At 39.5% G+C, this 25,092-nt stretch overlaps 1 protein-coding gene across 4 annotated transcripts in view; it reads right to left on the bottom strand.

Moving 5' to 3' along the window:
• Positions 1 to 2,625: 2,625 nt before the first annotated feature.
• Positions 2,626 to 25,092, bottom strand: part of LOC103175159 (nucleolar protein 4) — a 153,737-nt gene continuing 131,270 nt past the window's right edge. For 2 of the 4 annotated variants that reach the window (XM_007887973.2, XM_007887974.2), the window contains exons 4-7: positions 19,867 to 20,058; positions 14,226 to 14,348; positions 5,528 to 5,720; positions 2,630 to 4,776 (exon numbers count right to left, since the gene is read on the bottom strand). In XM_007887973.2, coding sequence (XP_007886164.1) covers positions 4,574 to 4,776; positions 5,528 to 5,720; positions 14,226 to 14,348; positions 19,867 to 20,058 — 711 coding nt within the window. In that variant the 3' untranslated portion in view covers positions 2,630 to 4,573. Of the gene's footprint in view, positions 4,777 to 5,527; positions 5,721 to 14,225; positions 14,349 to 19,866; positions 20,059 to 25,092 lie in introns of all 4 variants that reach the window. The other 2 variants (XM_007887970.2, XM_007887971.2) reach the window with 2 other exon arrangements.

Raw genomic sequence — 25,092 nt, 5'->3', positions numbered from 1 at the left:
CTGGCCCACCATTGACAGTCGGGCCTTTCTGCCCCCACTCTCTGGAACTTCATCCCAGTTACTTCACCTCACCCATTTTGCCACATCCTTCAAGAACCATGTCAAGAACCTTCCTCTTTGACCGCACCTTCGGTCGTCTTCCCACCCCACTCCCCGTTGGCCCCAAACCCTCCCAAATCCAATACCGAGCTCGAACTGTCCAGTGCTTTTGGATATCCTCCCAAAATGAAAGGTGCTTTGTTGTTGATATTTTCAGAGAATTGCTCCCATTTATCCATTGTTTCTCCATGGAATTCACACCCCTTCCTCACAGTTTACTTTCTAAAGTATCCAAGATATCCTGAACAATACTGGAAAACAAACTTAATATGTACTGTTCAAGCATTTCAGTCCACATCACTGAAACACTCTGTGTCAAAGACAAGAAATAAAACATTCATAAAGAGTACAATTCAGGGTCATAAAATGTATTTTCAATAGGGTTTCATGCTAAGCCCTAGGACACAGCCGCACAAACAGTTCCCAACAGCTACTATCCATGTAGACAAGGCTCAATCCTGTCTAACAGATATCCAATTAGTCATTTCCCACTTGGTGGAAAACAAGGAAAGTTTCTGTGCTGGCCCCAAAGTAATGTATTTGGCAATGGAATATCAGAATTGAGTCGATCTTAATAATAATAACAATAATCCTTGCATTTGATATAGCGCTTTTCACTTTGGGAGGACGTCCCAAAGCGCTTCACAGAACACACCGTAAAGTGAATTGACTGTATATTTGTGGGCGAACGTGGCAGCCAATTGCGCACAGCAATGTCCCACAAACAGTCGTAGATTGAAAATGACCAATTTATTATTGTTTTTGGTTTTGGAGGGATTATTATTAGGCGTGTGGAGTAAGGAAACTTGCCCAAGGTTTCGCCCTGCCTGGAATTGAACTCAGGTCTCTCACTTGCAAAGTGAGTGCTCTAACCACTGAGCTACAGGACTCTTCTGTGGTGGTCTCAGCAGTCCAGTTCCTGAGCCACTAAGGGCTGCAGTCAACAACAACTTGCATTTATATAGTGCACTCCACACCGGGTGGCGTTTCAGAGCACTTAACAATGGCAGAGCCCGAGGCTGAGTCAGGGGGAGGGGGAAGGTGACCGTAGGCGCGGTGGTTGAGGAAGGTCTTCAGGGCACGACCTGAAGATGGGGAAGGAGGGGGCGAGGCGAAGGGGTTGAGGGAGGGAGTTCCAAAATCTCAGGGTGTAGTGGCTGAAAGCACAGTTGCCGATGGTGGAGCGAAGGATTCGAGGGACATGGAAGAGGCCAAACCTAGGAGATCAGAGGCAGCGGGTACTGCTGTGGGGAGAGAGGTTAGAGGGGGTGCCCTCCAGGGCACTGCTGATAACAGACCAGCCAGTCTGGTCTGTTGCTGGGTTTAAAAGGGGCAGGCTGGGAACAGTTCTTCCCACTTGTCTCCACCAAGCCAAAGCCCTAACGGATAAGATGGCCCTAAGCAGCAGGAAGCTTGTCAGACATTGTTCATTAAACTCCAGGAGTATCCTCATGTCTTTGAGGACTCCTTGCATGAGGAGCACTATCATAATGCAAGTTGTTGTTATTATAATGCACACACAATCAAGGGTCCCAAAGCTTTGCCTCTTGCCAAGCTGAGCCTACTACTTTCCAGGATTAGGTAAGCAAGGTAACATACCATCCCAGACATAGAAAATTTCCATATGTAGGTGGTGTACATATGTAAAATTATCAATCTGGTTTGAATACTCTTAAGCTTCGTGATGGGTTTCCACATGTGTCAAGACATCTGGCTGATGAAACATTTAATTGCATCAAAAATGAGGTCAGAGGCTGCTCTGGACTAGAGACATAAGGAAACCCAAATGGATCACCCTTATATGCACACAAATAAATATGCAGATAAGATGTTTGGGAGGAAATTCATTGAGGGAACAAAAATGTTTTGTGTACAGAAAATGTCTGATTGTACCATGGGATCATGTTATACAACAACATCTCTGACATTAATTGGCTGCCGCGTTGCACCCACAAAATTACAATCTTTACAGTATATTCTGTGAAGTGCTTTGAGACGTTGCGAAGATGTGATCAGGCCGTATATCAAATGCAAGGGTTATTATAATAATTATTATAAATTTCATAGCATCTGTGAGATGTAAAATAATAAATAAGGCATTGTTATATTGGGATAAGGAGGAAGCAGCATTTCAAAGCAACAGAATAACACTCTAAAGGTGCTTTCGCTCAAGGCTGTGACTCTAGAATTGGTTTTAATTGAGCAGTTAGGGTCTTCTATTCTTTCCAGTTACTATAGCTTCCTGTTCAGGGTGGGCTGAACTGTATTGAGCGGACAGAAGGCCAAACAGCTGTCAAGGTTTCAAAAATGTTCTGCAGTGGCCATGCACAAAAAAGATCAGTTTTGTAAGAATCATTCACGACAGGTGGTATCTCAGACTCAACATGCAGTCTATATTGTGAACTTTTAGTCAGTTTGGGGCACATTTGCTGAAATGGCTCCTAGTTGGAGCACTACAATACTACCAACAATTTTGGTTATACAATTCCTAAAATGTTGGTTCAGCATCTTTTTCTGGTGTTAGTAGCATTTACTTGAAGCAGTGCTAACATATTGGTAATAGTAATAACAAATGCACATTTGAAACAGGATTTCACAGCAACCAGATTGCCGTACCTCAGTGAGACCTGCTTCAAAGTTAATTGGCTAGTGCTGGCACTAAAGCCTCAGATATAAAGCAGTAACCCGTCAACTACTTGTAATAATGTTTCCTGACTGATACAAAGTATGTGCATCTCAAATTCATCAAAATTAGTTCTTATTAACTGGGAAACAAAATCACTGGAATTCACTAGAATGATACTTTCTTGTACCTTATTATCTGTGAAGATGTTTTGAAACTGTAATTTTTGGTCAATATTTATTGGTTCTAATAAGAGGTATACGCTGCAGTAAAAGGAAAACCCCACAAATATTTGGATAATAGCAGTGTCTCTTTTTTCACATTTATATTCACCTACAATACCAACGATTTTGACTTTGTAAAGCAATATATCAATCAAATCAACATTACAAAAAGCTTCAGATGTCAGTGCTGTCCAATTACTATAGAACAAAGTGCACAGAACGGAGTTCACAATCACAGTCAGGAGTTGTTAACAAATTGAAAAACACTAATTCACATTTACTCAAAATGTTACCAGTTCAATTAACACAATTATCAAAAATGTAAGTGGGAATCAACGTGAATAAGACAATTTTTGTTAAGGAATTCACAACGGTAGAACCTATACAGGAAAACCAACTATACCTCGTCACTAACTGCACAGCAGAAATACAAAATTTAAATTATAGTTAAACATGAAAGGCAAAAGCATTATTCCCCCAAGTAGAACAGATAAAATGGTCTTAAACAACTCAAACTAAACATCAATTTATGTATAATTAATAATTTATAAAATAAGTGACAGAATATAAGTACACCCACAGTAATTGTGAGAGAACTGCATCCAGTCAGTACAGAGCACAGCTTTAAGAATCTTGCACACAAAATATTGCAGCAAACTGCACATTTTGCACATCACATCAAAAATGTCTCCTGGCCTCCTTTCAATAGAATTCTGTAAAATGAAACTGTACAAAGATTTCACATTGTTACTTGCAAAATATACAACCTACAGCAAAATACATCCCACAGTCAAAAATGTCCCATGGCCTCCTTTGAATAGAATTCTGTAAAATGAAACTGTACAAAGATTGTTACTTGCAAAATATACAACCTAAACAGTGAAATACATCCCACAGTCAAAAGGTTTTTTTTTGTTTATTTTTCCAACAAACATCAGATTCAAACCAATCGAATGAACAACTTGTTCATTTTGCGTTCAGTTGCATTTTACACAGGCACCAGAGCAGCCAGCAGGAAATAACCCATACATATGTCAAAGGTGCATGTGAGAGAGGAGGGGATGTGTGACCACCCAAGGCATACGTACACCCAGTATATTAAATGATATTCGTTTAGCAGCCCTCCTCCCACCTTACCTCTGCCCCCCACCACAAAACCAGAACTATACTCCAACATTAAGAGCAACATTATTCTTTTTCATAGACAAATACTTTTTTTAAATTCTTAATCTCTGCATTTGTCCAACGTAAACTCAGTAGCACCTTTAACTCATATTGCACTTGGAACGTAAGACGATATTGATGCTGTTGCAGCTTTTACTTGGCGACTAAGTCACTGAAGATGGTTAACCAATTTGTGATCATGTTCTGTTAGTGACCTCAGTTAGAACGTATGAAGTAGAATGGGCAGCAGCTTCATTCAGGCTGCAAACAAGAAGGCTCTTCATAAAAAGATCAGATGTAACAGTCCAAAGCATTACTTCACATTCAGGGGTAGGACATGATACTACGACAGCTTTTTTGTCCCCCCCCATAGAACTGTCCAGTAAAAGAGAGAAGCCCAGAAATTGAAACACCAACAGGATAACTCTAGGAAAGGGGCAGATCAATGCAAAGCTCATAGAGGTCAATTCTGCTGTAAAATCAGATTTTCTAGTTCATCTGCCGAGCGGAGTAGAAAGGCTGCTGACTCCCGATATCCTGCAACAAGCTGCCGAACTGCGTTTATTTCAGTGGGACTCAGTTGTGCCGGCGGGCTTTTGGAATTGTTAATGTTGGAGGACCCAGAGTGTGATGCAAGTGGTTTCTTCACACTGAGATCTGCAGGGCCTTTAAATAGAAATGAAACATTACTCTACAGATGGATGCATTTCTGACATACAGTATTATTATACTTCATCTTGAGATACTCGTTATTTCTGTTTTGGCTACAGATTAATGGGGACACAGACCGAAGAAAACAGGCAATCTTGCATATTTAACATTAAAACCATTCCCCACAGCATTTGTGTAGCAAATGTAAGAGCTGATAAAATACTGGTAAAACTTGAAGAATATATCCGATTTATAACGAGAATTTTATATTCTATCAGATGATTAGTGCTTCAAGGTGTTTTCTGGATGAATTACATGACTAAATGATTTTTCAGCACGATGATTTCTGCTAACAATGAAGGCTTTTAAATTAACATCAGCGGTTTGTACTAAGTGAGGCAGGAAGATAAATCTTACTAAAGTTCCTGTATAACCACCTATGACTTTACGCTTGCACCTGGTGCACTGCTTTGGGATGCTTGAAACAGGATTAATGTGGACAAAACATACTTAATCTCTTTGCTCACTTGCTGCGTTTAAATCCTTCTCTTACAACCCGGAGCTCAGCCCTACTCTGTAATCGTCTTTCGAGTGACAAGACGCTTCACACTTTAGAGCCACACACATACACATATATATATATATATATAAATGACCAACAACATGACCAGTGCAAAGGTTTAATCCAGAAATTGCTTTAATTCTTAATGCAGAATTGTCTAAAATCTTACTGCCGGTCAAGAAGGGATATTCAAACTGAACCTACCGCTGTTAGTACCATCACTTGATAAAGAAGATGGATTCTGCTTCCCACTACCCAGCCCTCCGTAGCCATGGTAACTGTAGCTCGCATTGCCATTAATGTACATTAGCTCCTGAGAGTATGAAACGGCTGGGGTTGTGTAAGTGACCTGGGTTGATTCTCTCATCCACTGTTTGCTCACTGCAATGGGCTCATCCTGCAAAAAAAAGTCAGGAGTGAGAATTTTTAATGACGAATAAAGTTTATCCTGTCTGGGATGGAACAAACAGATGATACTCTAAGCAAACCAGCACACGCTGCGTAGAAAGCTTTCAATCAAACTTTAAATTTAGGGGAGACGCTGGCTCCACATTATAAACAAGTAGCTAAAAGATCACCAGTTAGAGGTCAGCTCGTGACAGACTCGTGCCTTCATGTCAATGAAGCAGTTAAAAGTCCAGCCGGCTCTAGAAGAAAGAGCATGTTCACCATAAGCCGCTCTGCACAGGTGAAAAACAATTAACAAAATGCATCTTTATAATTCATTGGCTGTTCTTGAGACATTTGCTGTGTGCAAATTGGCTGCTATTTTCACCTCCAAATATAGTCATTATCCTTTACAGTAAATCCTTTGAAGTGCTTGGACACATTTTGTGATGGGCACTATATCAAATGAAAGGATTATTATTATTACTACACACTGAGAAGCCAGTAAGAATCAAGGAAGTTGTCCCAGCTCCAGAGAATCATGACCCACTGTAATTTACAGTATGAAATCGTCTCAATGGGTACTGAGATAATCCCCCTATGGTAAAATGGAAAGAACTTTCATTTCTAAATGGCTTATCACATCGCAATGCCTCAAAGTACTTCACAAATAATTACTGTCATGTGTATTGCCTGATTTTGTAGGCAAGAGGAGCAGCCATTTATGCACAGCAAGGTCCCACAATCAGCAGGTGAATGACCAATTAATTTGGAGGATTATTGGCCAGGACACCACAGTTAACCTGCTCAATGCTGCAGCAATATTACACTTTTGAACCTAAGCCAAATAAATAACTAAATATATACAGTAAACCCCCATCTTACCGGACTCCAGATATCCTGAATTTGGACTTCGCCAGACCGGACTGGAAACAGAAAATATTTTGCAGGCCTGCAAGCATGTAAACTCGTAAACTCCCTCCAGCCCACTCGGCTAGCACAAGCCGCCCTCCTCACCTTCAGCAATAGCCACTTTGCCTCAATTTGAATCCTGTGAGCAGAAAGTAGCTTACTCGCTATCTTCTGTTCGCGGGATTCAAACAATTACACTGTTGATACTGGCTTTTGCTGGCATGGTTTCATCAATGAAAAAATCTGGTAAATGTCGGTACCAAAATTGTAATTGCACTTAGCCAAAATTCTGGCGTGCTGGGCCAGATCTCCCCCGCCTCCCCCTCAAATTGGTCTGGCCAACCAATATTTAGTGTAGTTACTGTTTATTTATGGATACTCTATTTGATACTAACAGAAAGGGTGACAGCCTGATGTGCACCACCAGAAGAACACAGAATCTGCCCCATTGAATTTACTGTTGTTTCCAATCACCTCATCAAGCAGACTTCAAACCTCTTCAAGAATGTTTTGATGAAATGCATCGCATGATCAAGAAGACAGATGAAACATTGCATGGTTGTGTTTTTTCAGCCAGTGATGTTAGAACAGCATTTGTGTCTTGATACTATTTGTGGTGTCACTGGCTTTCATTTTTTCATCGGTCAAACAGCGATAGCAATTATTCAGATGAAACCACTCCCTCCATAACACTGGCACCATTTACTCAGAATACCACTGAGAGGAGGAATAGAGCTGTGCTGGTCGCACTGTGATCACCACAGGGCAGCTTAGATTGACCATTAGGCTGCAAGCTCTGCAAGGTGAGATCAGCTGAGTACACTACATTAGTGTTAGGATGGATATGTAGGCAAAATGATAGTGGTGCTTCCTGCATGGTACAGGTGCAGCATGTAGTGTGCAGCAAAAGTTATGTCAACGGCAACCTGATGACCTGGAAGTTGACCATTATTTTGCACAAGAAGCCAACTTGTAAGGCCCAGAAACTAGGTTTACTGCACTTGTGATAAAGAATAGCTACATCGAAAAGTGTTATAACAAGGTTCCCCTGTATCATATGTCACATGTTAATAGAATGAAAATAATTGGTTGTTAATTACCTAATTAACTTGTGATTTCAAATATACACACACCAGTGCTTGCAAATGGTTTACACATTGCTCATAATTGACCTTTTAAAATTCAGCTTTTTAGTGTTTTTGAAATAGAACACTTTGGCCAACCCGGGGTTAAGTTTTACCATCCAGCAAAGAATTTATAAACTTCACCTAACTAAAGCAGTCAGGCTTGAGTGGCAGGCATGGAATCCTGGGCTTCGATCCTTTGGTAAAGTGCAAGTGTACCTCAATTGAAATACTGCTACTTGTGCTAAGTGAGGCAGGGAGATAAATCTTACTAAAGTTCTTGTATAACAACCTATTACTCTAACTTGCACCTGGTGCACAACTGTGGGATGGTTGAATTCTGGTCACTGTATTCCAGCAAGAATATTTTAGCATTGGAGAGGTTACAGCAAAAGACAACAAGATTGATAGCTGAAATTAAGATGGCTGAGTTATGAGTAGAGGCTACAGAAGCTGGGAATATGAAGATCTTATTGAAATATTCAAGATCTTAAAGGGCTTAAATAAACTGATCTCAAATAACGTGCTCAACATGAACAAAAAGCAGGATGTGGATGGAAACTTGTATCATGAATTGCATCTCCAATATAAACCCAAGTACATCATTCAGTTACATGGGACCTGAACTCTGACCCAAGATTGCCTCAGATCCCAGATTTCACAAACAGCACTAAATGCTTGGACAAACATGCTTTACCACCCACAACCCCCGAGCCGTGTTGTCTTACAGTGAGGCACACCTAAAAAAGTTCCAACTTTCCCCAGGGGCACTTTTTTCAACCTCCAAAGTGGTGTGATTAATTGTAAGCAAGTTTATAAGCCTCAACACGAAAAAGGGCTGCAAGCGAGAAATGTATCAATACAATGGAAATGAACTGAATTTTTCAAGAATTTAACAAGTTAGGAACCAATGTCGCAAAGCTGTTGAGGTGGACGTTAAACATTCCATAACAGTATTCAAAAAAATGGGAATTTCTCCCGGTGTCCTGGCCAACAATCCGCCAGATAAAAATTGATCATTCACTTCATGGCTATTTGTAGGACATTGCTGCATGTAAATAGGTGGCCGTGTTTGCCTATAAATACAGGGACTACACTTTACGGTAAATCCCATGAGGCGCTTTCTTGACATGAAAACAGTGATCTAACTAATCAAATGAGGGGAGCAAACAAGCAACAGCAACAAAATTACATTTGTATAGCACCTTTCACGTCGGGAGGACGTCCCAAGATGCTGGACAGTCAGTGTTTCGGACCCGAGCTAGGGATCGGGATTGGGGAGGGTGGAGGGCAGGGGGGGAAGCAGGGTGATCGAAAGCACGATCGAAGCGTAGGGTATTGAGATGGGTCTTGAAGGAGGCCAGGGAGGGGGTGAGGCGGAGGGACTGCGGGATGGAATTCCAGAGGGTGGGGGCAGAGTGGCTGAAGGCCCATGCGTCACTTGTAGGGCGGGCGAGGCAGGGTATGTGAAGCAGACTGGAGGCCGCTGAGCGGAGGGAGCGGCCAGGATGGTAGGAGGTCGCAGAGGTAGGGGGGAGCAAGGCCATGGAGGGCTTTGAAGATGAGGACCAGGATCTTTCCTCCCGATGTGAAAAGAGCTATATAAATGTAATCTTGTTGTTGTTGAACTGTATCCTCTGAGTGATGGGAAGCCAGTGGAGTCAGTGAGAATTGGGGTGATAGGGTCACGGAGCCTGGTGCGGGAGAAGACTGGGTAGTTCTGGATGATCTGCAGCCTAAGGAGAAGTTGGGAGGCAAACAAAGCAGGAGTTTACATAGTCCAACTCGATGTAATGAACAAGATTAAGATGAAAAGATCATGGAAAAGGAAGCCTTTTTTTGTCCCTCTTAATTTAAAACAGAGCAGATCTACACAGTGGCTAAAAATGTTATACGTTTGTGCAACTGATTTCATTTTGATACCCAATGTCACCCTCCTTTGAAAAGTATATGTGTTTCGCAGCAGAATTTGAATCCAATTCTTCTAAATCCCTGCTGCTTCTGCTCGGAGGCACCTTGTTATCTTGTTTGTATCTGGCAAGCTGTCCAGCAACAATTATGTTACCAGGTAACCGTCCTTACTTAGTGATCGAGAGAAGTGCTTGCAAGGTGTGGAACATTGATTCTTTCAAGGGCTGCCTCCCTCAACATTCCTCCATTGCGAAAAACAACACAATTTTATCTCCGCACTGTTACGGTAACACATTTTTCACATTCTATGGATATAAACTGCGGTATATGGACACCCGAGGCACAGTGGTTAGCATGCTTGCCTCACAAGCGAGAGAACCCATATTTGATTGCCAAGCAGGGCGAAAGCTTAGGCAAGTTTCCTCAGTACACACGCCTCTGTTTACCTCGCAGTAAGTAGGAACCTGGTTGTTAGCCAATTGGCAGATCGCTTTCCGGGAATAATAATCCCTCCAAACAACAAAAAAACTCAATCCACAACTGTTTGTGGGTCGCTACTGTAGGCCGCATTTCTCCTACAAAATACACAGTCAATCCACTTTACAATATATTCTGTGAAGTGCTTTGGGAAGTCTCACTGACGTGATAAGGCACAATATCAAATGCAAGGATTACTATTTACTATTATTGACAATGCGATCACAGATGTAGTCAAAAATCAGTCAATAGTTAGCACTATTGGGTGGGGTTGGGGGGGGGGGGGTGGTGGGGAGGAGACAGAGGGAAGAGAATGTCGAGCTCAAGGGCAATGATCACTACTGACTTTTTTTGATGGCTTTTTCCTCAGTTAAAGTGACATCAAATGCCGCAATGTTGAACCCCCGCCCTTATAATAGTTTTAATAAAATGTAGTTTTGTGATATAATAAACAAAATATATAATAATAATTTTAAACTCTGGTGCAACAAGCAGGTTGGTTGCACACAAACTAATAAAACCTTTGATCTTCAAAGGTAAACAAAACCTTGGAATTAACCTGCTGCAAAAGTGCAGCATTTCAAAACGATCACAAATCAAACAACATTAGTAGCTAAGGACATTAGGTATCTTGCTTCAAACTGCTTTAATAACAGCAACAAACATTCGCGTTACATTAAGACAAAGCTTTGTTCATCGCCTGCAGCCGGTGCACACAAACCCGTCCAATTTTGGTTGCTGCTATGACAACTATTCAGAGGGGAATGTCAGGTCAGCCACTGTGCTTGGGACATAATTGCTACGTCTGAGACCAAATAGCCACATTAGCTCCACTTTCATAAAAAAACTAAAGGTGGATGCACCTGAATTACTAAATGAGATTGAATCCTTTACCTTAATTGAAGTTTAGCGATAATGGAACAGAATCCAAGCACTTTTTCTTTGCACACTGGAAGCCTGGGTCTTGTCTTGACCTTTCGTGTTTTTTTCAAAAACGTTGACATTTTAGAGGGGGTGATTTTTGTATCCCAGACTTCAGAATTAGATTCAGATTAGTTTCAAAGCTGCTGTGGGTCAACCTAACCGGTCACAGCATTTACTATTCCAAATCTATTTCTTAGGTAATGGTGCATTACTGCACTGTAACATTCACAGCATTTTGAATTATAATTGGTCATCCTAATTATCACACTGTTTTAAACCAAAAGCTACTTATTCTAAAATTCCCAAGTCTATTTTCAGTGCAATTTATTCCAATGCTGGTCACTCTATGGTTCAATGTTTCTTTTTTTTTGTTTGATGGATACTGTAATGGTAATTACTCCTTTCAACATTCCTCTCTTGTTCCCAGGCTCCAAATATTCCGCGCCTCACAATCCTCCACCTTATTGTATCCTCGCTGTGTTGAAATCAAGACATATATTTTCAAACCAACTGTGCTTTTTCCCACCGTTTTTGTTTTATGTAATGTAAATTAAATGAAAGGTTTCCCTCAAATTATAAAGCGCTCCGGGACGCTAGACCACATGAAGGGCGCTATATAAATGCAAGTTGTTGTTATTGTTGGATTTGATTTTTCAACTTCCATTACAAATCCAGAATAATGACATTTCCAGAGATGGTTTTCCATTTTACAATCGGAAATACTAGTACCAAGATGTAGCAAAAAAGTTGTTTTTTTAAGCAATGTGCATGAGATAACTCTAGGTATTTAAACTGTTTTATGGGAAAGCATTATTTATGAATTTCACTAGTGGTAATAATCATAATAATCTTTGAATTTGGTAAAGCGCTTTCACCCTAGGATGAAGTCCCAAAGCAATTCACAGGATTTACTGTAAAATGCAGTGACTGTGTATTTGTAGATGAATGCAGCAGCCCAATTGCATTCAGCAATGGCCTACAAACAGCTATGAAATAGATGACCAATGCTATTTGGGAATTGTTGGTCAAGACAGGTAGTTTGTTTACCTACTGTATGTGCAACTTTTCTGTTATCAATATATGAATATGGCTCAGTCCCGGGATCCGAAACTGCAAAGCGTTCTGAGACGCCGTCCGGCGTGGAGGGTTCTATATCAATCCATGTTGTTGTTGTTGTTATTGAATATAACTACTCCAGAAATCTGCAGTAATGATTAGATAACCTACTGTGAATATGATCCTCGGACGATTGTTAGCTATCAAATGTACCTCAGATGCAATGCCATACTGCTTAAAGTATCACAGAAACATATTACTTCAGATATCTCCATGCTATACTCTGTGCACACATCTATCCTATCACATTATTCAAACATTGAAAGTGGCTCACAACATCTCTCATTTTATCAGACTTACCAAGATGAGAACATACATCAGCACACAAACTACAGCATCGAAACAAAGGTACAAAAGGTAGATTGTAGAGCAATGCATTGCAGTGGTAATGCTCCTAACGTAAGGAGATAATAAAAATCAGACAGATAACAGAGTCATTCTGAGGCAGTAATCTAAAATCTAGCTTCAGGTGACTTCATAAATCATTCCAGCTTTGTTCCTGATGTTTGAGATGCCTTTGGAATGTCTTGACGAGATCAACAGACTTTTGTGATCACTCCTGGGTTATCTATTATTCTGTTCATAATGTATACTGAGTCTCCTCCCTATCTGTCTTCAAAAGTCCATCAAAAAGCCTACCTTGCCCACTGCAGCTATTGTCACTTCCCCTCTGTGCTAAGTGTATGACACCGTTTCTGTGAAGTGCTCCAAGGCATTATCTTATGTAAAAGCAACTATTTAAATGCAAAATGTTGTTGCAGAAAGGGTCCCCCATTTCATCAATTGTAGACACTCAATAATCTTCTATTGATTTTAACACAACTATGAATTCTCTACTTTGGAAGTCTTCACCAATCAACTACAATGAGTGTCGTGGCAATCAATGATACCTGTTGAAAAACTGCAGACATACATGAAGCACAAGATGGTAATTTCAGATGATCAATGTAAAACGCTTGAACGTTGCTTGGTTTATGTTATCTGAGCAATGAGTTTTAATTACTACCAGGTACAGCTAAATCTCACTTTAGACCTGTAATTCCATCTTTTCTTAACAAGTAAAAATATTTTGTCTTAAAATTTAAGATAGAATTACATTGAACATTATAGCATGGTAACAAGCAATTCAGCCCACCTAGTCCGTGTGTATATTTCACATGAGCCTCCTTCAATCATTTTATTGTGTGTCAGCCTGGTGCAGTGGTAGCAATCTCTCATCTGAGTCAGAAGGCCATGGGTTCAAGCCTAACGTCAGGTCTTGGAATCACGCATATATAAACTCACACTCCAATGCAGTGCTGGGGGTGTGCTGCATTGTCGGAGGTGCCGTCCTTAGGATGAAACATTAAACCTGCCTGTTTAGGTAGATGTTAAAGATTCCATGGCTCTATTCAAAAACAGAAGGAAGTTTCTGCCGGTGTCCTGCCAACAAATCCCCCAAATAAAATGTGTCACTCATTCCATGGCTGTTTGTGAGACCCTGCTGTGAGCAAAACTGACTGCTGCAATTCACCCGTAAAATACTGTTAATCATGAATGAACGACCTGAGCATTCAAGCCACACCTCAGGTCGTCAGATCATTCAAGCCACAAGAATGGAATTGTTGGCCTCTTGTGTGCAATTCAGAAAAATAATAATATAATAGTAATCCCTGTATTTGATCCAGCACCTTTCACATCAGTCTCAAATGCTTCTTAGGATTCACTGTAAAATGTAGCGATCGCAGACAGCAATGAGAACAACTCACTATTCAGGCTACTTTTTCACAAACTTTTGAAAATTTGTAACTGATATTGATTAAAGTCCCAAACTCATTAATAACTAATAATAGAGATAGACCAGTCCATTCACTGCCCTTAATTAGGAGTTACCAGTGTCATAATTTTGGGCTATCCATTAATGTCTTTTTCAGTCCAAATATCAGCACGACATAAGGACATGGAGACAGCACAAATCTGATAATGATTCACTGGCAGATGTTACCACAGTTTATCCTTTGTGCTGTAAATCCGGCACTGTGGAGAACCTCAGACTTTAGTGATAGTAATACCTGCTGCTGTTGCCGCACATCCAGGCGCATTCTTTTGGCTGCGTTCCTGCTCTCACTCTCACACGCTGTGGCCAGGATATTTTCCGCTACTGCAGATGTGAGGTGCGATGGGATGGGACGAGACTGAGGGAATAAAGACAAAAGAGAAATTATTCTGGGCTTTGGCTTCTGAAGGGTGGAAAACACAGAATGCTTAATGATGGTAGTTCAGAGGAGGGCAAATCCACCTGAGTTCAGCAGCACATCTGCCTGCTTCAATATACTGCAAACTAAAGAAAGAAAAATTCAAATCCTAATGATTAAAAACTACGACCGGTCAGAGGCCAAATCTGTCATTGCCTCGCAAATCCATCAAAAACTAATTTTTCCAGTATTTGTTTTCTGTGGACTGAATTCAGTCTGGATTTAATCATTAGCTTGCACATTTCAACAGCCAGTATCTTCTTCTGGGTACTACTGCTGCAAATCAACCGCTGTGTTACTGCGTTGCCTATTAGACTTAAAAGTCTGGTTCCCGATACAGTGCATGGAAGCATCCTGCAAAGTAATAAAATGCATTTAGCCATTCCGCAATTCATCATGTTCTTTAACACTATACTCAACATGATGATTTTGTAGGCGATTAATTGAGAAATGCTATATAAGAGAAAAAGCATGAACTTGATATTATAAGAAAAAAACATGATTTCATCGAAGAGATTATATGTATCTGTACATGTAAGACATTCAGGGTTGGAAGGAAATGCAACATGGATGAACTGGAAGAAAAAAAACACACAGAAGCTTCAAAATGACAAGATGAAGTCTCAAGTCACTTGGTGAGATATTTTTGATAAACAATTGCTTCTTTTCAGATTCCATTAGCACAATGACATTGATGCTCAAGTGAGGATGTGGACAGATAGGCAGAACTTCTAAAATTACTCCACTGACTTGTAATGGTGGACCATTTTTATGCAATGCTGGTATCGAGTACTTATTCAGGTTTCTGCAATCAACATGCATGCAGAGTTAAAGTCAGCTATGTATGTTAATATAATCCAATCACATCTTAAAGAGGCATGATTTATTTGCTCATTTGGACACTGAATGCATGAAAGTTATTGGTCATTAGAAACCCTGTTGAAGTTGTGTAAAACACAGGAGGGCACTTCTGCAGTAATCCAAACAATGGAGCCTTTATTCAAGCCTGCTGAATATACTTTTAATTGTGTTTTACAAATTGCAATATGCTTCATTTTACCTAATCTGCTCTGGTGTTCAGAGTAGTGTAGAGATACCAAAAACCACCTCTTCAGACCATAACCATGGCTTCAATGGAATGATCCATTCAGATAATCCCTTGTTAAAAGAGCCTTGGCAAAACTAACCAAGTTAAGAAGGAGTCAAACTTGAGATTTTATGTCATGTGTTGCTGACAACTGTGTGTGAAGGAATGGCACAGGTTTTAATTGAGGCAAACCAGAGAATCATGCTTTCAGATAATGATCTTGGTTGATATTCACTCCACATTCTATGGACATGAGGAAATTGAACACCAATTTTCTTTACTAGTTCCCACTGTGCTAATTGAAGAATTGGATCTACCTCCCTCTTCTCAGCAGAAGTACACAAATCACCTCTTCAGTATTGACTATACAATGTCACAAATCCATTACTGGTGACTGGAAGAAGCCTGTAGCATAATCACTGATGCGAACAGATGATTTGACTGAAGCTGTAACAATAATGCAGAGATTCAAACTGTATTGAGAGTGTGGCAACATTGCTTGTATGTTCTTAGATTCATGTCCCAATAATTGCCTAACCGGTATTTTAATCAACATGAGGTACCGCTCAAAAACTCACAAAAAGTTTATGTGTAGCAGACAGCAAAGCAATGACTACCATAATATCTATATTACTGCCTGTAAGTAAAGATGTGCCGACAATGTTTTCAGACAAGATGATTTAACAATAGAACTTGTCCTATCACCTTATTCAGAGTTAAAAAGCAAAGAATATCTCACTGCATCAGCACTTTGTCTATAAAGTAACAGGAGTTTATTTCAAAGCAAATAAAAGATTGGAAATTTACAAAATGTTAGGGTTGCTACAAGCTAATCGAAATGTTATACACTCCAGTATTCAGGAGCAAACATTATGGAACCCTCATTGTGAAATCATACCACCATGAAAACTCTCTGGAGATCAGATGCATAGAGGTTACACGAGAGGTTAAACTGGGATTACCTGCTCTTCCCAGGTGTGACTCCTAGCTGGGCAAGTATATTGCCCAATAACTCTTTCTTCTTGTGTGTGCCTTGACACTGATGGGAAGAAATTCCATCTGGGTCTAGACTTTCTCTATTTATGCAGCATTTTAATGGGTTCAGAATTACACAAAATTGTTGAAATTAATTCTAAACTTCTAAGCTGTTTTTTTAAAAAAATTAGAAACATAGAAACAGGAGTAGGCCATTCAGCCAATCTAACCTGTTCCTCCATTCTATATCATGGCTCAACTGTACCTCAAGTCCAATTACCTGCCTTTGCCCCGTATCCCTTAATAGCCTGACCTACCAAATAGCTATCCACCTCAGTCTTGAAGATGTGATTTTTAGAAAAAGTTTAAAAATTAAGACTTTATTTAAGAATTTGTCAAATTCTGCATGCTCTTAACTAAATAGAGGGAATTGAGTAAACTCTGATCCACCAAGAATTTCTCCCCATAACAACAGCAAGTTTACATTTATATTAGTGCCTTTCACATTGGGAGGACGTCTCAAATCAAATCAACTGGGAGCCTTAGCTGGAGGAGCTGAGGAAGGGAAAGGTGGGGAGTAGTGACCAAAAGCGCAGTTGAAGAGAAGGATCTTAAGGTAGACTTTAAAGATGAGGAGGGAGGGAGCGAGGCAGAGATGGAGATTTGCAGAGCAGGGCTTTCCACTGATGGTGGGTTGAGAGGGGACACGGAACAGACTGGTGTTCCCAAAATAGAGGGAGCCTCTGGGTTAAGGGAGATCAGGCTAATCAACAATGGGGGGGGTGGGGGGGAGGAAGGCCCATGTCTGATATCACACAAAAGTGGGGATAGGGCAGGAGGTTGCGCAATATCGATGAGGAGTGGGAACATTGGCTGCAGTCAATTGTGCAGTATTGAGTACCTCGATTGAACCCAGACACTGTTTCTGGCTTGTTTGCTTATCCATGTAACCTAGAAGGAAATGTGTGGTAAAAGAGGTAAATGGACTAATAGCCAGCTTGGAGTAGAATCTCAAAAGGCAATGATGCAAATAATTCAGATTTAAAATGCTGCTTTGTTAGGTGAAATCCACAGTATATTAGTCAGTAAGTGGAAGATTCATTTGAAAGTTGTCTAAGATTTGCCAATGTCACTTATTTCAACTTCCCTTATTATGCAGTATCGCTAGCCTCACTTAAAACAGATTCATGAAACCAGGATGAATAATGCGGAAATTTGTTACAGCATGGCTAAATTAGAAACATATTGTTTTGAGGGATGCTTAAGTCAAAAATCATCTCATGTGCACTGTCTGACATCTATATACACCAAAGCAATTTGTGTGGAGTTAAAAGCAATCTGTTTAGCATTGTAACACTGATGCACAGACACGATAAATAAATACAAAAAATAGTACTAGCATTTAAAACCAAATATTAGCGGAATGTAATTTTGTCCAGTAACAATATTCTTCCTCCCCAGTGTCATCAACATTAATATCCCAATAAAAGCAATTTGTACCATAGGAACTAAAATCCTGGGTTGACATGCAAATCTGCAGTCCACATATGTTCATTTTTTTCCGTCATACCTATTATATGATTTTATGCTTCAACTATTTTTAATTTTAAGAAAACTTAAATGATTACTTCTCAAGCCTAATTTATCAAAATCGGTTTTCTGAAGTGCACTAACAGTTTTTGTTAAGAATTGCTATTCCAGTCAGTTTGGTATTACAAGCATTTCCCAATTTTGTTGGCACCATTCTTAAGATTCTTATTTTCTCTGTCTCTATAGATAATACCGAAACAATAACATGAGGAATTTCTTTTTAAACATCTCAGTTACTGAACAAAGTTTTAATATAATTTTTTTTTAAATGTTAAATTCAGAGAGAGAGAGGAGAGGTGCTGTCAAATGACATCCAAACTCTGATACAAGCACACGGAAGTGGAAGTCTCCAGTGGTTGTGTGCTGGGACATCCTGCCTTATCGTAACAGGCATGTGTTCCGATGCAGCTATTTTCAGATCTCAGTGGTAAGGCTTTAACTTAATATTTAAATGTCTCAGGCAAAATAAAGAATATCATTAGAATGGAGTTGAATATCAATATCCAGACCAGAAGGTAAATGTTGCAGTCCAGTGCAACATGTTTCTTGAGCAAAAGCAGCTCACTCCTATATCTACCTTCTCACAGGATCACAAAAGAGGTTTGGATGACGAAGGGATTTGGCCAATTTGATCTCATCCTTATCCACCCAAGGGTCTTCGCTAAACGAATCTTTGAAAACAGAATTCTAAATCAACAACAACAACAACGTGCAGTTATATACTGCCTTTTGTGAAGCGTAATGTTCTAAATTCCTTAAACCCAATCAACACAAAATTCAGCAACAGCATGGCATTTCATTGTAATCCTTGAATTTGGTGCCTAAAAAGTCAAAACATTGGTAAGTTTTTTCTAAAGTGTAATAAGTGTGTATTTGGAGTCAAATACGGTAGCCAATTTGTGTAAAGTCATGTCCGACAAACAAATATTAAGTTCATACTCAATTTAGCAAAAAAAAAGCATTTTTAAAAAGAAAAAGTTTAAGGGAAACTTTCCTTGATTGATTGATCTAACACTGCTCACAATAACATCATAACTTTTAAGCGTGGTAATGTTTTCATTGTAAAACAGAACAAATCTATTTGATGTTGAAAAATCAGTTACATTAATACCACTTGAGGCAAATCAATATACTGTAGGAAGTATAATTCAAAAGTTATCTCTACATGGTCAAATTGCTACTTATTGTACAACACTAACAAATAAGCTTTCTCACCTTGGCAACAATATTCTACACAATGTATTCCTATATTTTTTTCCTATAAGCAGGGATTAAACTTCATTTTATAAAGCTACATTCCCCAGCTGATACACTGACAGAAAACCCAAGAGATATCCAGTGCTTGATACCTTAAGGCTAAGGTCTCTCAAAATCCACCAGGGCTTTGTCTTTAGCAAGTCTATTAAATTATGTACAAGATGTTTGTTATCTGCAGTGTATTAATAAGAAACTAGAAACATAATCACACATTGCATTGGAAATGATTTTCTATTTAAGTATGCGTGTCAAGGAACAGCTTTTGGAAGAATATTTGGAACAAGCACAGTACAGAAACTTCAGTCATCAGCCTTTGAACTCTAGTACAAGCATTCAGGTAGTTATAAAATAATCTCCTAGACACCAGTGACGAAAGGTAAACATGGTTTGGATGAAAGGTAAGGTGCTTGGAACTGATGTTACCAAAATTAAGACTTAAAAAAAATCATCAGAATGGCAGTGTGGGAGAGGGGGGAATCTTGTGATGAATTTATGTATGGGGATTGGGTGCAGACTGGGAATGGGTTATATTTGGACAGTCCAACTCACCGTCTCAAAACCATTCTTTTTCATCCGCCTGCAGGACTTGAGGTAAGTGCGTATGCGCTTCCGGGCACGCTCCTGATATTCAGGGAATTGCCGGCTGCATGACTCAATGATTGCCTGGATCTTTTCTTTGGGCTGCTTAGAAATGGGGACCATTCGGTCCAAGTTTTCATCTACAAACAGCCTCACAAACATCTGTAGGCAAGAGGAAGAGAGAGGAAAAGTATGCATTGGACGGCTGCTCTATTCTGGACTGCTTTACTGCCTTGTGGAGTGAGCAGTGTGTCTGCAGCACTTTCTTCCCAAACGGAAACATTTCAATATACTGTATTATATTTAAAAGCAGCAAATACCCGTCAGCTCATTAGAAACAGAAGCATATTCCTCAGCAAACAGCTCTTCTGAATGCTGTAAAAGAAAAAAACTGCGCAATAGATTACGTAATATTCCATTGCCCCTATGAAATGTGAGCTTGTGAACTGTGCCATATCACATTCTTTTGACAAAGTGCATGATATTTCAGTAATAGGCCCATCTTTCACTGAGCAAGTTGGTGGCATATTACATTATGGAAATATATTCCCTCACAGTATTTTTCTTCCGATCACTCTCCAGTGACATCTACTGAGAAGCACTTGTGCATAGATGCTGGACCAAGGATGTGACGGTGTTGGCTGTGATGCTTCCTACAGTCACTGTGATGCCAACTTGCAGACATTGACTATTCAGGGTCTGGGGTCACACAAAAAGATTTGGGCGACGTACCAAAGTGCACTTAACTCTTGTGAAACTAGCATAAATCTGGTTTTATTTCACACAATTTGAAGCTAACATTTAAACTTAACCCTTACATTTAAACGTTCTGCCACAAACCACTGAATCTCCCTTAAGTTTTTTAATAGTGTATCATTAAATAACGAATTGCTACTCCTAGCTCTATAAAATATTTGGTGTGGGAAATACAAATCTCGTTTCTTGCTAATTGTCACCCTGCTATACTGAAAACAACATCGAACCCAACCAGCAATAAGAACGATGCAGGCAGAAATCTTCAGCAAAAATCTCTTTGGCTTTCATTTAATAGGACTAATAAGACATTCCAGGGAAATACAATACATGTTTATGTACATATATATCTTATATTATTTCTGACCAGAAGTTTTTTTTTATATCCTTGTAGAATGTACTTTACAGAAATTATGATTGTAGATCATAACCTTATTATTCTGTTTCTTGCAAATGTTAACTATTATAATGGGATTTGTGTCACTTCTTAAAATAAGAAAAAGCAATCAGATAATTCAGATTGTGTACTGACTGCTCTTGGATTTTCAATTTATTTGAAAAGTACCCAGGATTATTTTGAGACAATCTTGCAGCAAAACATTAGCAGCATTGATTCCCAGCTGCTGTGGATGCTACTTATAATACTTATCTAATACTAATACAATACTTATCCAAACATTGGGTGTCATCATGTGCTGATTGCTATAAATAAAATAAATGGGGGGCGGGGAAGAATCCCATTATAAACAATTATAATGTGGAGTCCTGTAGCTCAGTGGTTAGAGCACTTGCTTTGCAAGCGAGAGACCTGAGTTCAATTCCAGGCAGGACGAAACCTTGGGCAAGTTTCCTTACTCCACACGCCTAATAATAATCCCTCCAAAAAAACAAAACAATAATAAAATTGGTCATTTTCAATCTACGACTGTTTGTGGGACATTGCTGTGCGCAATTGGCTGCCGCGTTCGCCCACAAATATACAGTCAATTCACTTTACAGTGTGTTCTGTGAAGCGCTTTGGGACGTCCTCCCGACGTGAAAAGTGCTATATCAAATGCAAGGATTATTATTATTATTATTATTACAAAAATATTGTTATAAATAGGAATCACAGATTACAGACCCCATAGTTTGACGATTATAACTTTAAATTATAGAATCATAAATTAAACCAACTGGTGCTTTTGCAAATTATGCTATAATTCACAGAGTTTTAAATTGACTAATATACCTCAGTTATCCTAAAACTCTAAAGGTATGATTCAACAATTATTTTGTTTCCATGCTAAATCCAGTTTCCCCTTGCATCAAGTTGCAAAAAGGAATAAACTAGATTTTACAGAAATCATATTTTCTGTGATAGAAAATACACAATTAAAAAAGTGTCTGTAAAATCTTAGCAAGATAACGTTTCAGTGTAATAAATGAGATAAGGGAAAAGCAGCAAGGAGCCCTTCCTGCAGTGTCCATCTTGTTAGACATTAAAAGTTTCCCTTAACATAAAATAATCTTTCAAGATACAAAACAGAAAGCAGAAGGTATAAGGGAAACATTTAAGAAAACCAAAAGCAATGAAACATTCAATGAATGACTCTGAGAAGCAACAAAACTACTGGGAAATTGGGTGACTTGGTACTTCCAACAGTAAAGTCCTAGACTAGCAATTAGATGGCCTAAAGCCAAGGCTCAGTCATTGATGCTGTCTGATAAACCTAATCGATCAGTGAAACAGTACCTAGAGGATTACTGGATAGTCTAGACTCAGGATTCCTCGTGCATATACATGTCTGTGTCAGGCTTCATGCAGATACTTTAGAAGTGCACCTGTAATCCATATTAGGGGGAAGGAGGAATGGTCAGTTATGTGGTAAGCATAACCTTCCAATTTCCCCTGTTGGTTCCTCCCTCCCTCCAAACTGCTGATACGAGTAAATACAATGGGAGACTTCAATGCTCCTCATGATTTTGTCCACTGCCAGAGCATTTTCATGGAAGGGTCCCAGTGAGGTCTGTATATAGAGCCGCTTTCAATTTTGCAGCTCAATGTGGGATTGCTACACTTACACTATTAAGTACAGATGAGGTATGCAGATAACAATAATCCTTGCTTTTGATACAGTGTTTTTCACATCAAAAGGATGTCTCAAAGCGATTCACAGGATATGTTGTAAAGTGTAGGGACTATGAATTTTGTAGATCCTAGCGCAAAAGGACACTAAATTTGGTTTTCCTCAATATTCAGTTGACCTTCATTAATCTGGTCTGATAGTGGAGTCGTTCACAATCTCTCGGGTGAGAGGGCAAGAGAAGGAAAACAAATAATTTCAGTCGTGCCTACCAAAACCACATCTCATGAGATGGTCATGCTCCAACAATTCCAGCAGATAAAAAGACATTGCTGTCCCCAGCTTAGCACACTCCCAACAGAGGAGAGATAGAGGGAGGGAGGAACGAACAGGAAATGCTGGTTAGAATAATGTGCCAACAGTGAACTTCGGTAGTGAGCTAATGACAGCAATGTTTAAATCTCGGTTTTCTCTATTTTTGCACTTTGTCTGAGCCACTTTTCACTTCTTTGCTTCTCAGTTACAGGCTTGCAGAAAATAGCATGTTGTCACGCTGAAGCTAATGTCTTCTGAAATATGACACCAGAGAATGCATTAGCATTGGTAAATATCTCCAGTCCATAATAAGAATCCTTGCATTTGATATAGTGTCTCATCACGTCTTTGAGACATCTCAAAGCGCTTCACAGAATATGCTGTAAAGCGTATATTTTGTGGGCGAAACGCGAAATGGTGGCTAATTAATCCACCACTAGCCAATGGTGGCTATTTAATGTAAGTATGGCTGATCATGTTCAACAACACAAATACGAGCGGTTCTTTACCCACAACACAAACTTGACGTTAATAGCCCGACAAAAACAAACATGGGTCGGACAACACTACAAATTGGGATTGGGATCTACCCCTAGCTTCTCTTGTCAATTTTTAAAGTTTCCTGGCTGGTCCTATATTTCCACTGTTCCACACTGTTTCGATTCAGCTTTGTTCAGAAATTCCAAACATAAATCCCTTTTGAACTTTGCAGTCACCAAACTGAAAATTATAGAAAAGCAAAGCAGATCAATCAGTGTCTGAAAAAGAAAGATGTATTTAACATTTCTGTGGGGGTAGTGGTGGGGTGGGGGGGGTGGGGGGTGATAACTGACTGACCTGCTTTTGTTTTCTGGGATGTCGCCCACAAAATACACTGTTAATTCACTTTACAGTATATTCTGTGAAGCGCTTTGAGACGTCTCAAAGACGTGATAAGAAGCTATATCAAATGCAAGGATTATTATTATTTTCAACAACAAAAAGCATGGGTACATCAAAACAACGAGAGATTGGTAAATACACGTTCATATGAGGAAAGCACAGAAAAAAAAAGGAAAAATTGTTTTAAAGAACAAAAAGCAAATAAAGACTCACAAAAATTACAACTCCAGATGAAATAATGAGAAAAATGTCCAGTTGCAGTACTAATGGGTGGAAACAGAACCTGCACTTCATGCGCGAAGTATGTTATCCAAACAGCAATAACAATAAGGCATCCATACACACAGCAGTTCTGACAATAACCTTACCGGTAATATAGGGCCTTCCAGAAAGTACATTGGAAAGAATCAACAATATTTTGGAAGCTAAGAGGAATAAACTTTTCATCAGTTCCTCCAAATACCATACGGCACAACCATTAGCACAGCCTGGGTCATTATTAGTGAGAAATTATTATGATTAATTTTATTTCTCACATTTTATGAAGCACTTATCATGTTAAAACATCTCAAAGTACGTCACAGCATTTCTCTGTTAAATGTGTATTTGAAGGCAAATGTGGCAGTCATTTTGCACACAGCAATGTTCCACAAACAGCCATGATCAATTTTATTTGGGGGATTGTGCACTAAATCACCGGGAGAAACTCACTTCTCTTTTGCACAGTGCCGTGGAGTCTTTTAAAGTTCACCTGAACAGGCAAAAAGGATCTCAATTTAACATCTCATCCAAAAGACAGCACCTCTGGTGTGGAGGGCACTCCCAGCACTGCACTGGAATGTCAGCCTAGATTATGAGCTTAATATGGGGCTTGAACCACAACTCTCTAACTCAGAGGCAAGAGCACTAACAACAGAGTCAGGTTGACACCTCATAATGGGATGTTACTGTAACATGTTTAACTCATGTAACTGTCTCTCACTTTTCAAAATATTAGTCAAAGGATTACGTTTGACCTATACTGGAAATTGCTACAGCCTTGACAGTGCTACCAGTTGGCAGGACTTTCACCTCTGAGTCAGACCTTCCTATATAGTCCCCACATTAGACAGACTAGGCTGGCACTCCAGTGCAGTGCTGGGGATGCGCTGCAATGTTAGAGGTGCCGTCCTTTGGCTGA

This window comes from Callorhinchus milii, unplaced genomic scaffold (assembly GCF_018977255.1).
Source record: "Callorhinchus milii isolate IMCB2004 unplaced genomic scaffold, IMCB_Cmil_1.0 Scaffold2, whole genome shotgun sequence".
Taxonomy (NCBI): domain Eukaryota; kingdom Metazoa; phylum Chordata; class Chondrichthyes; order Chimaeriformes; family Callorhinchidae; genus Callorhinchus; species Callorhinchus milii.
This window is presented reverse-complemented; position numbering and strand designations above follow the sequence as displayed.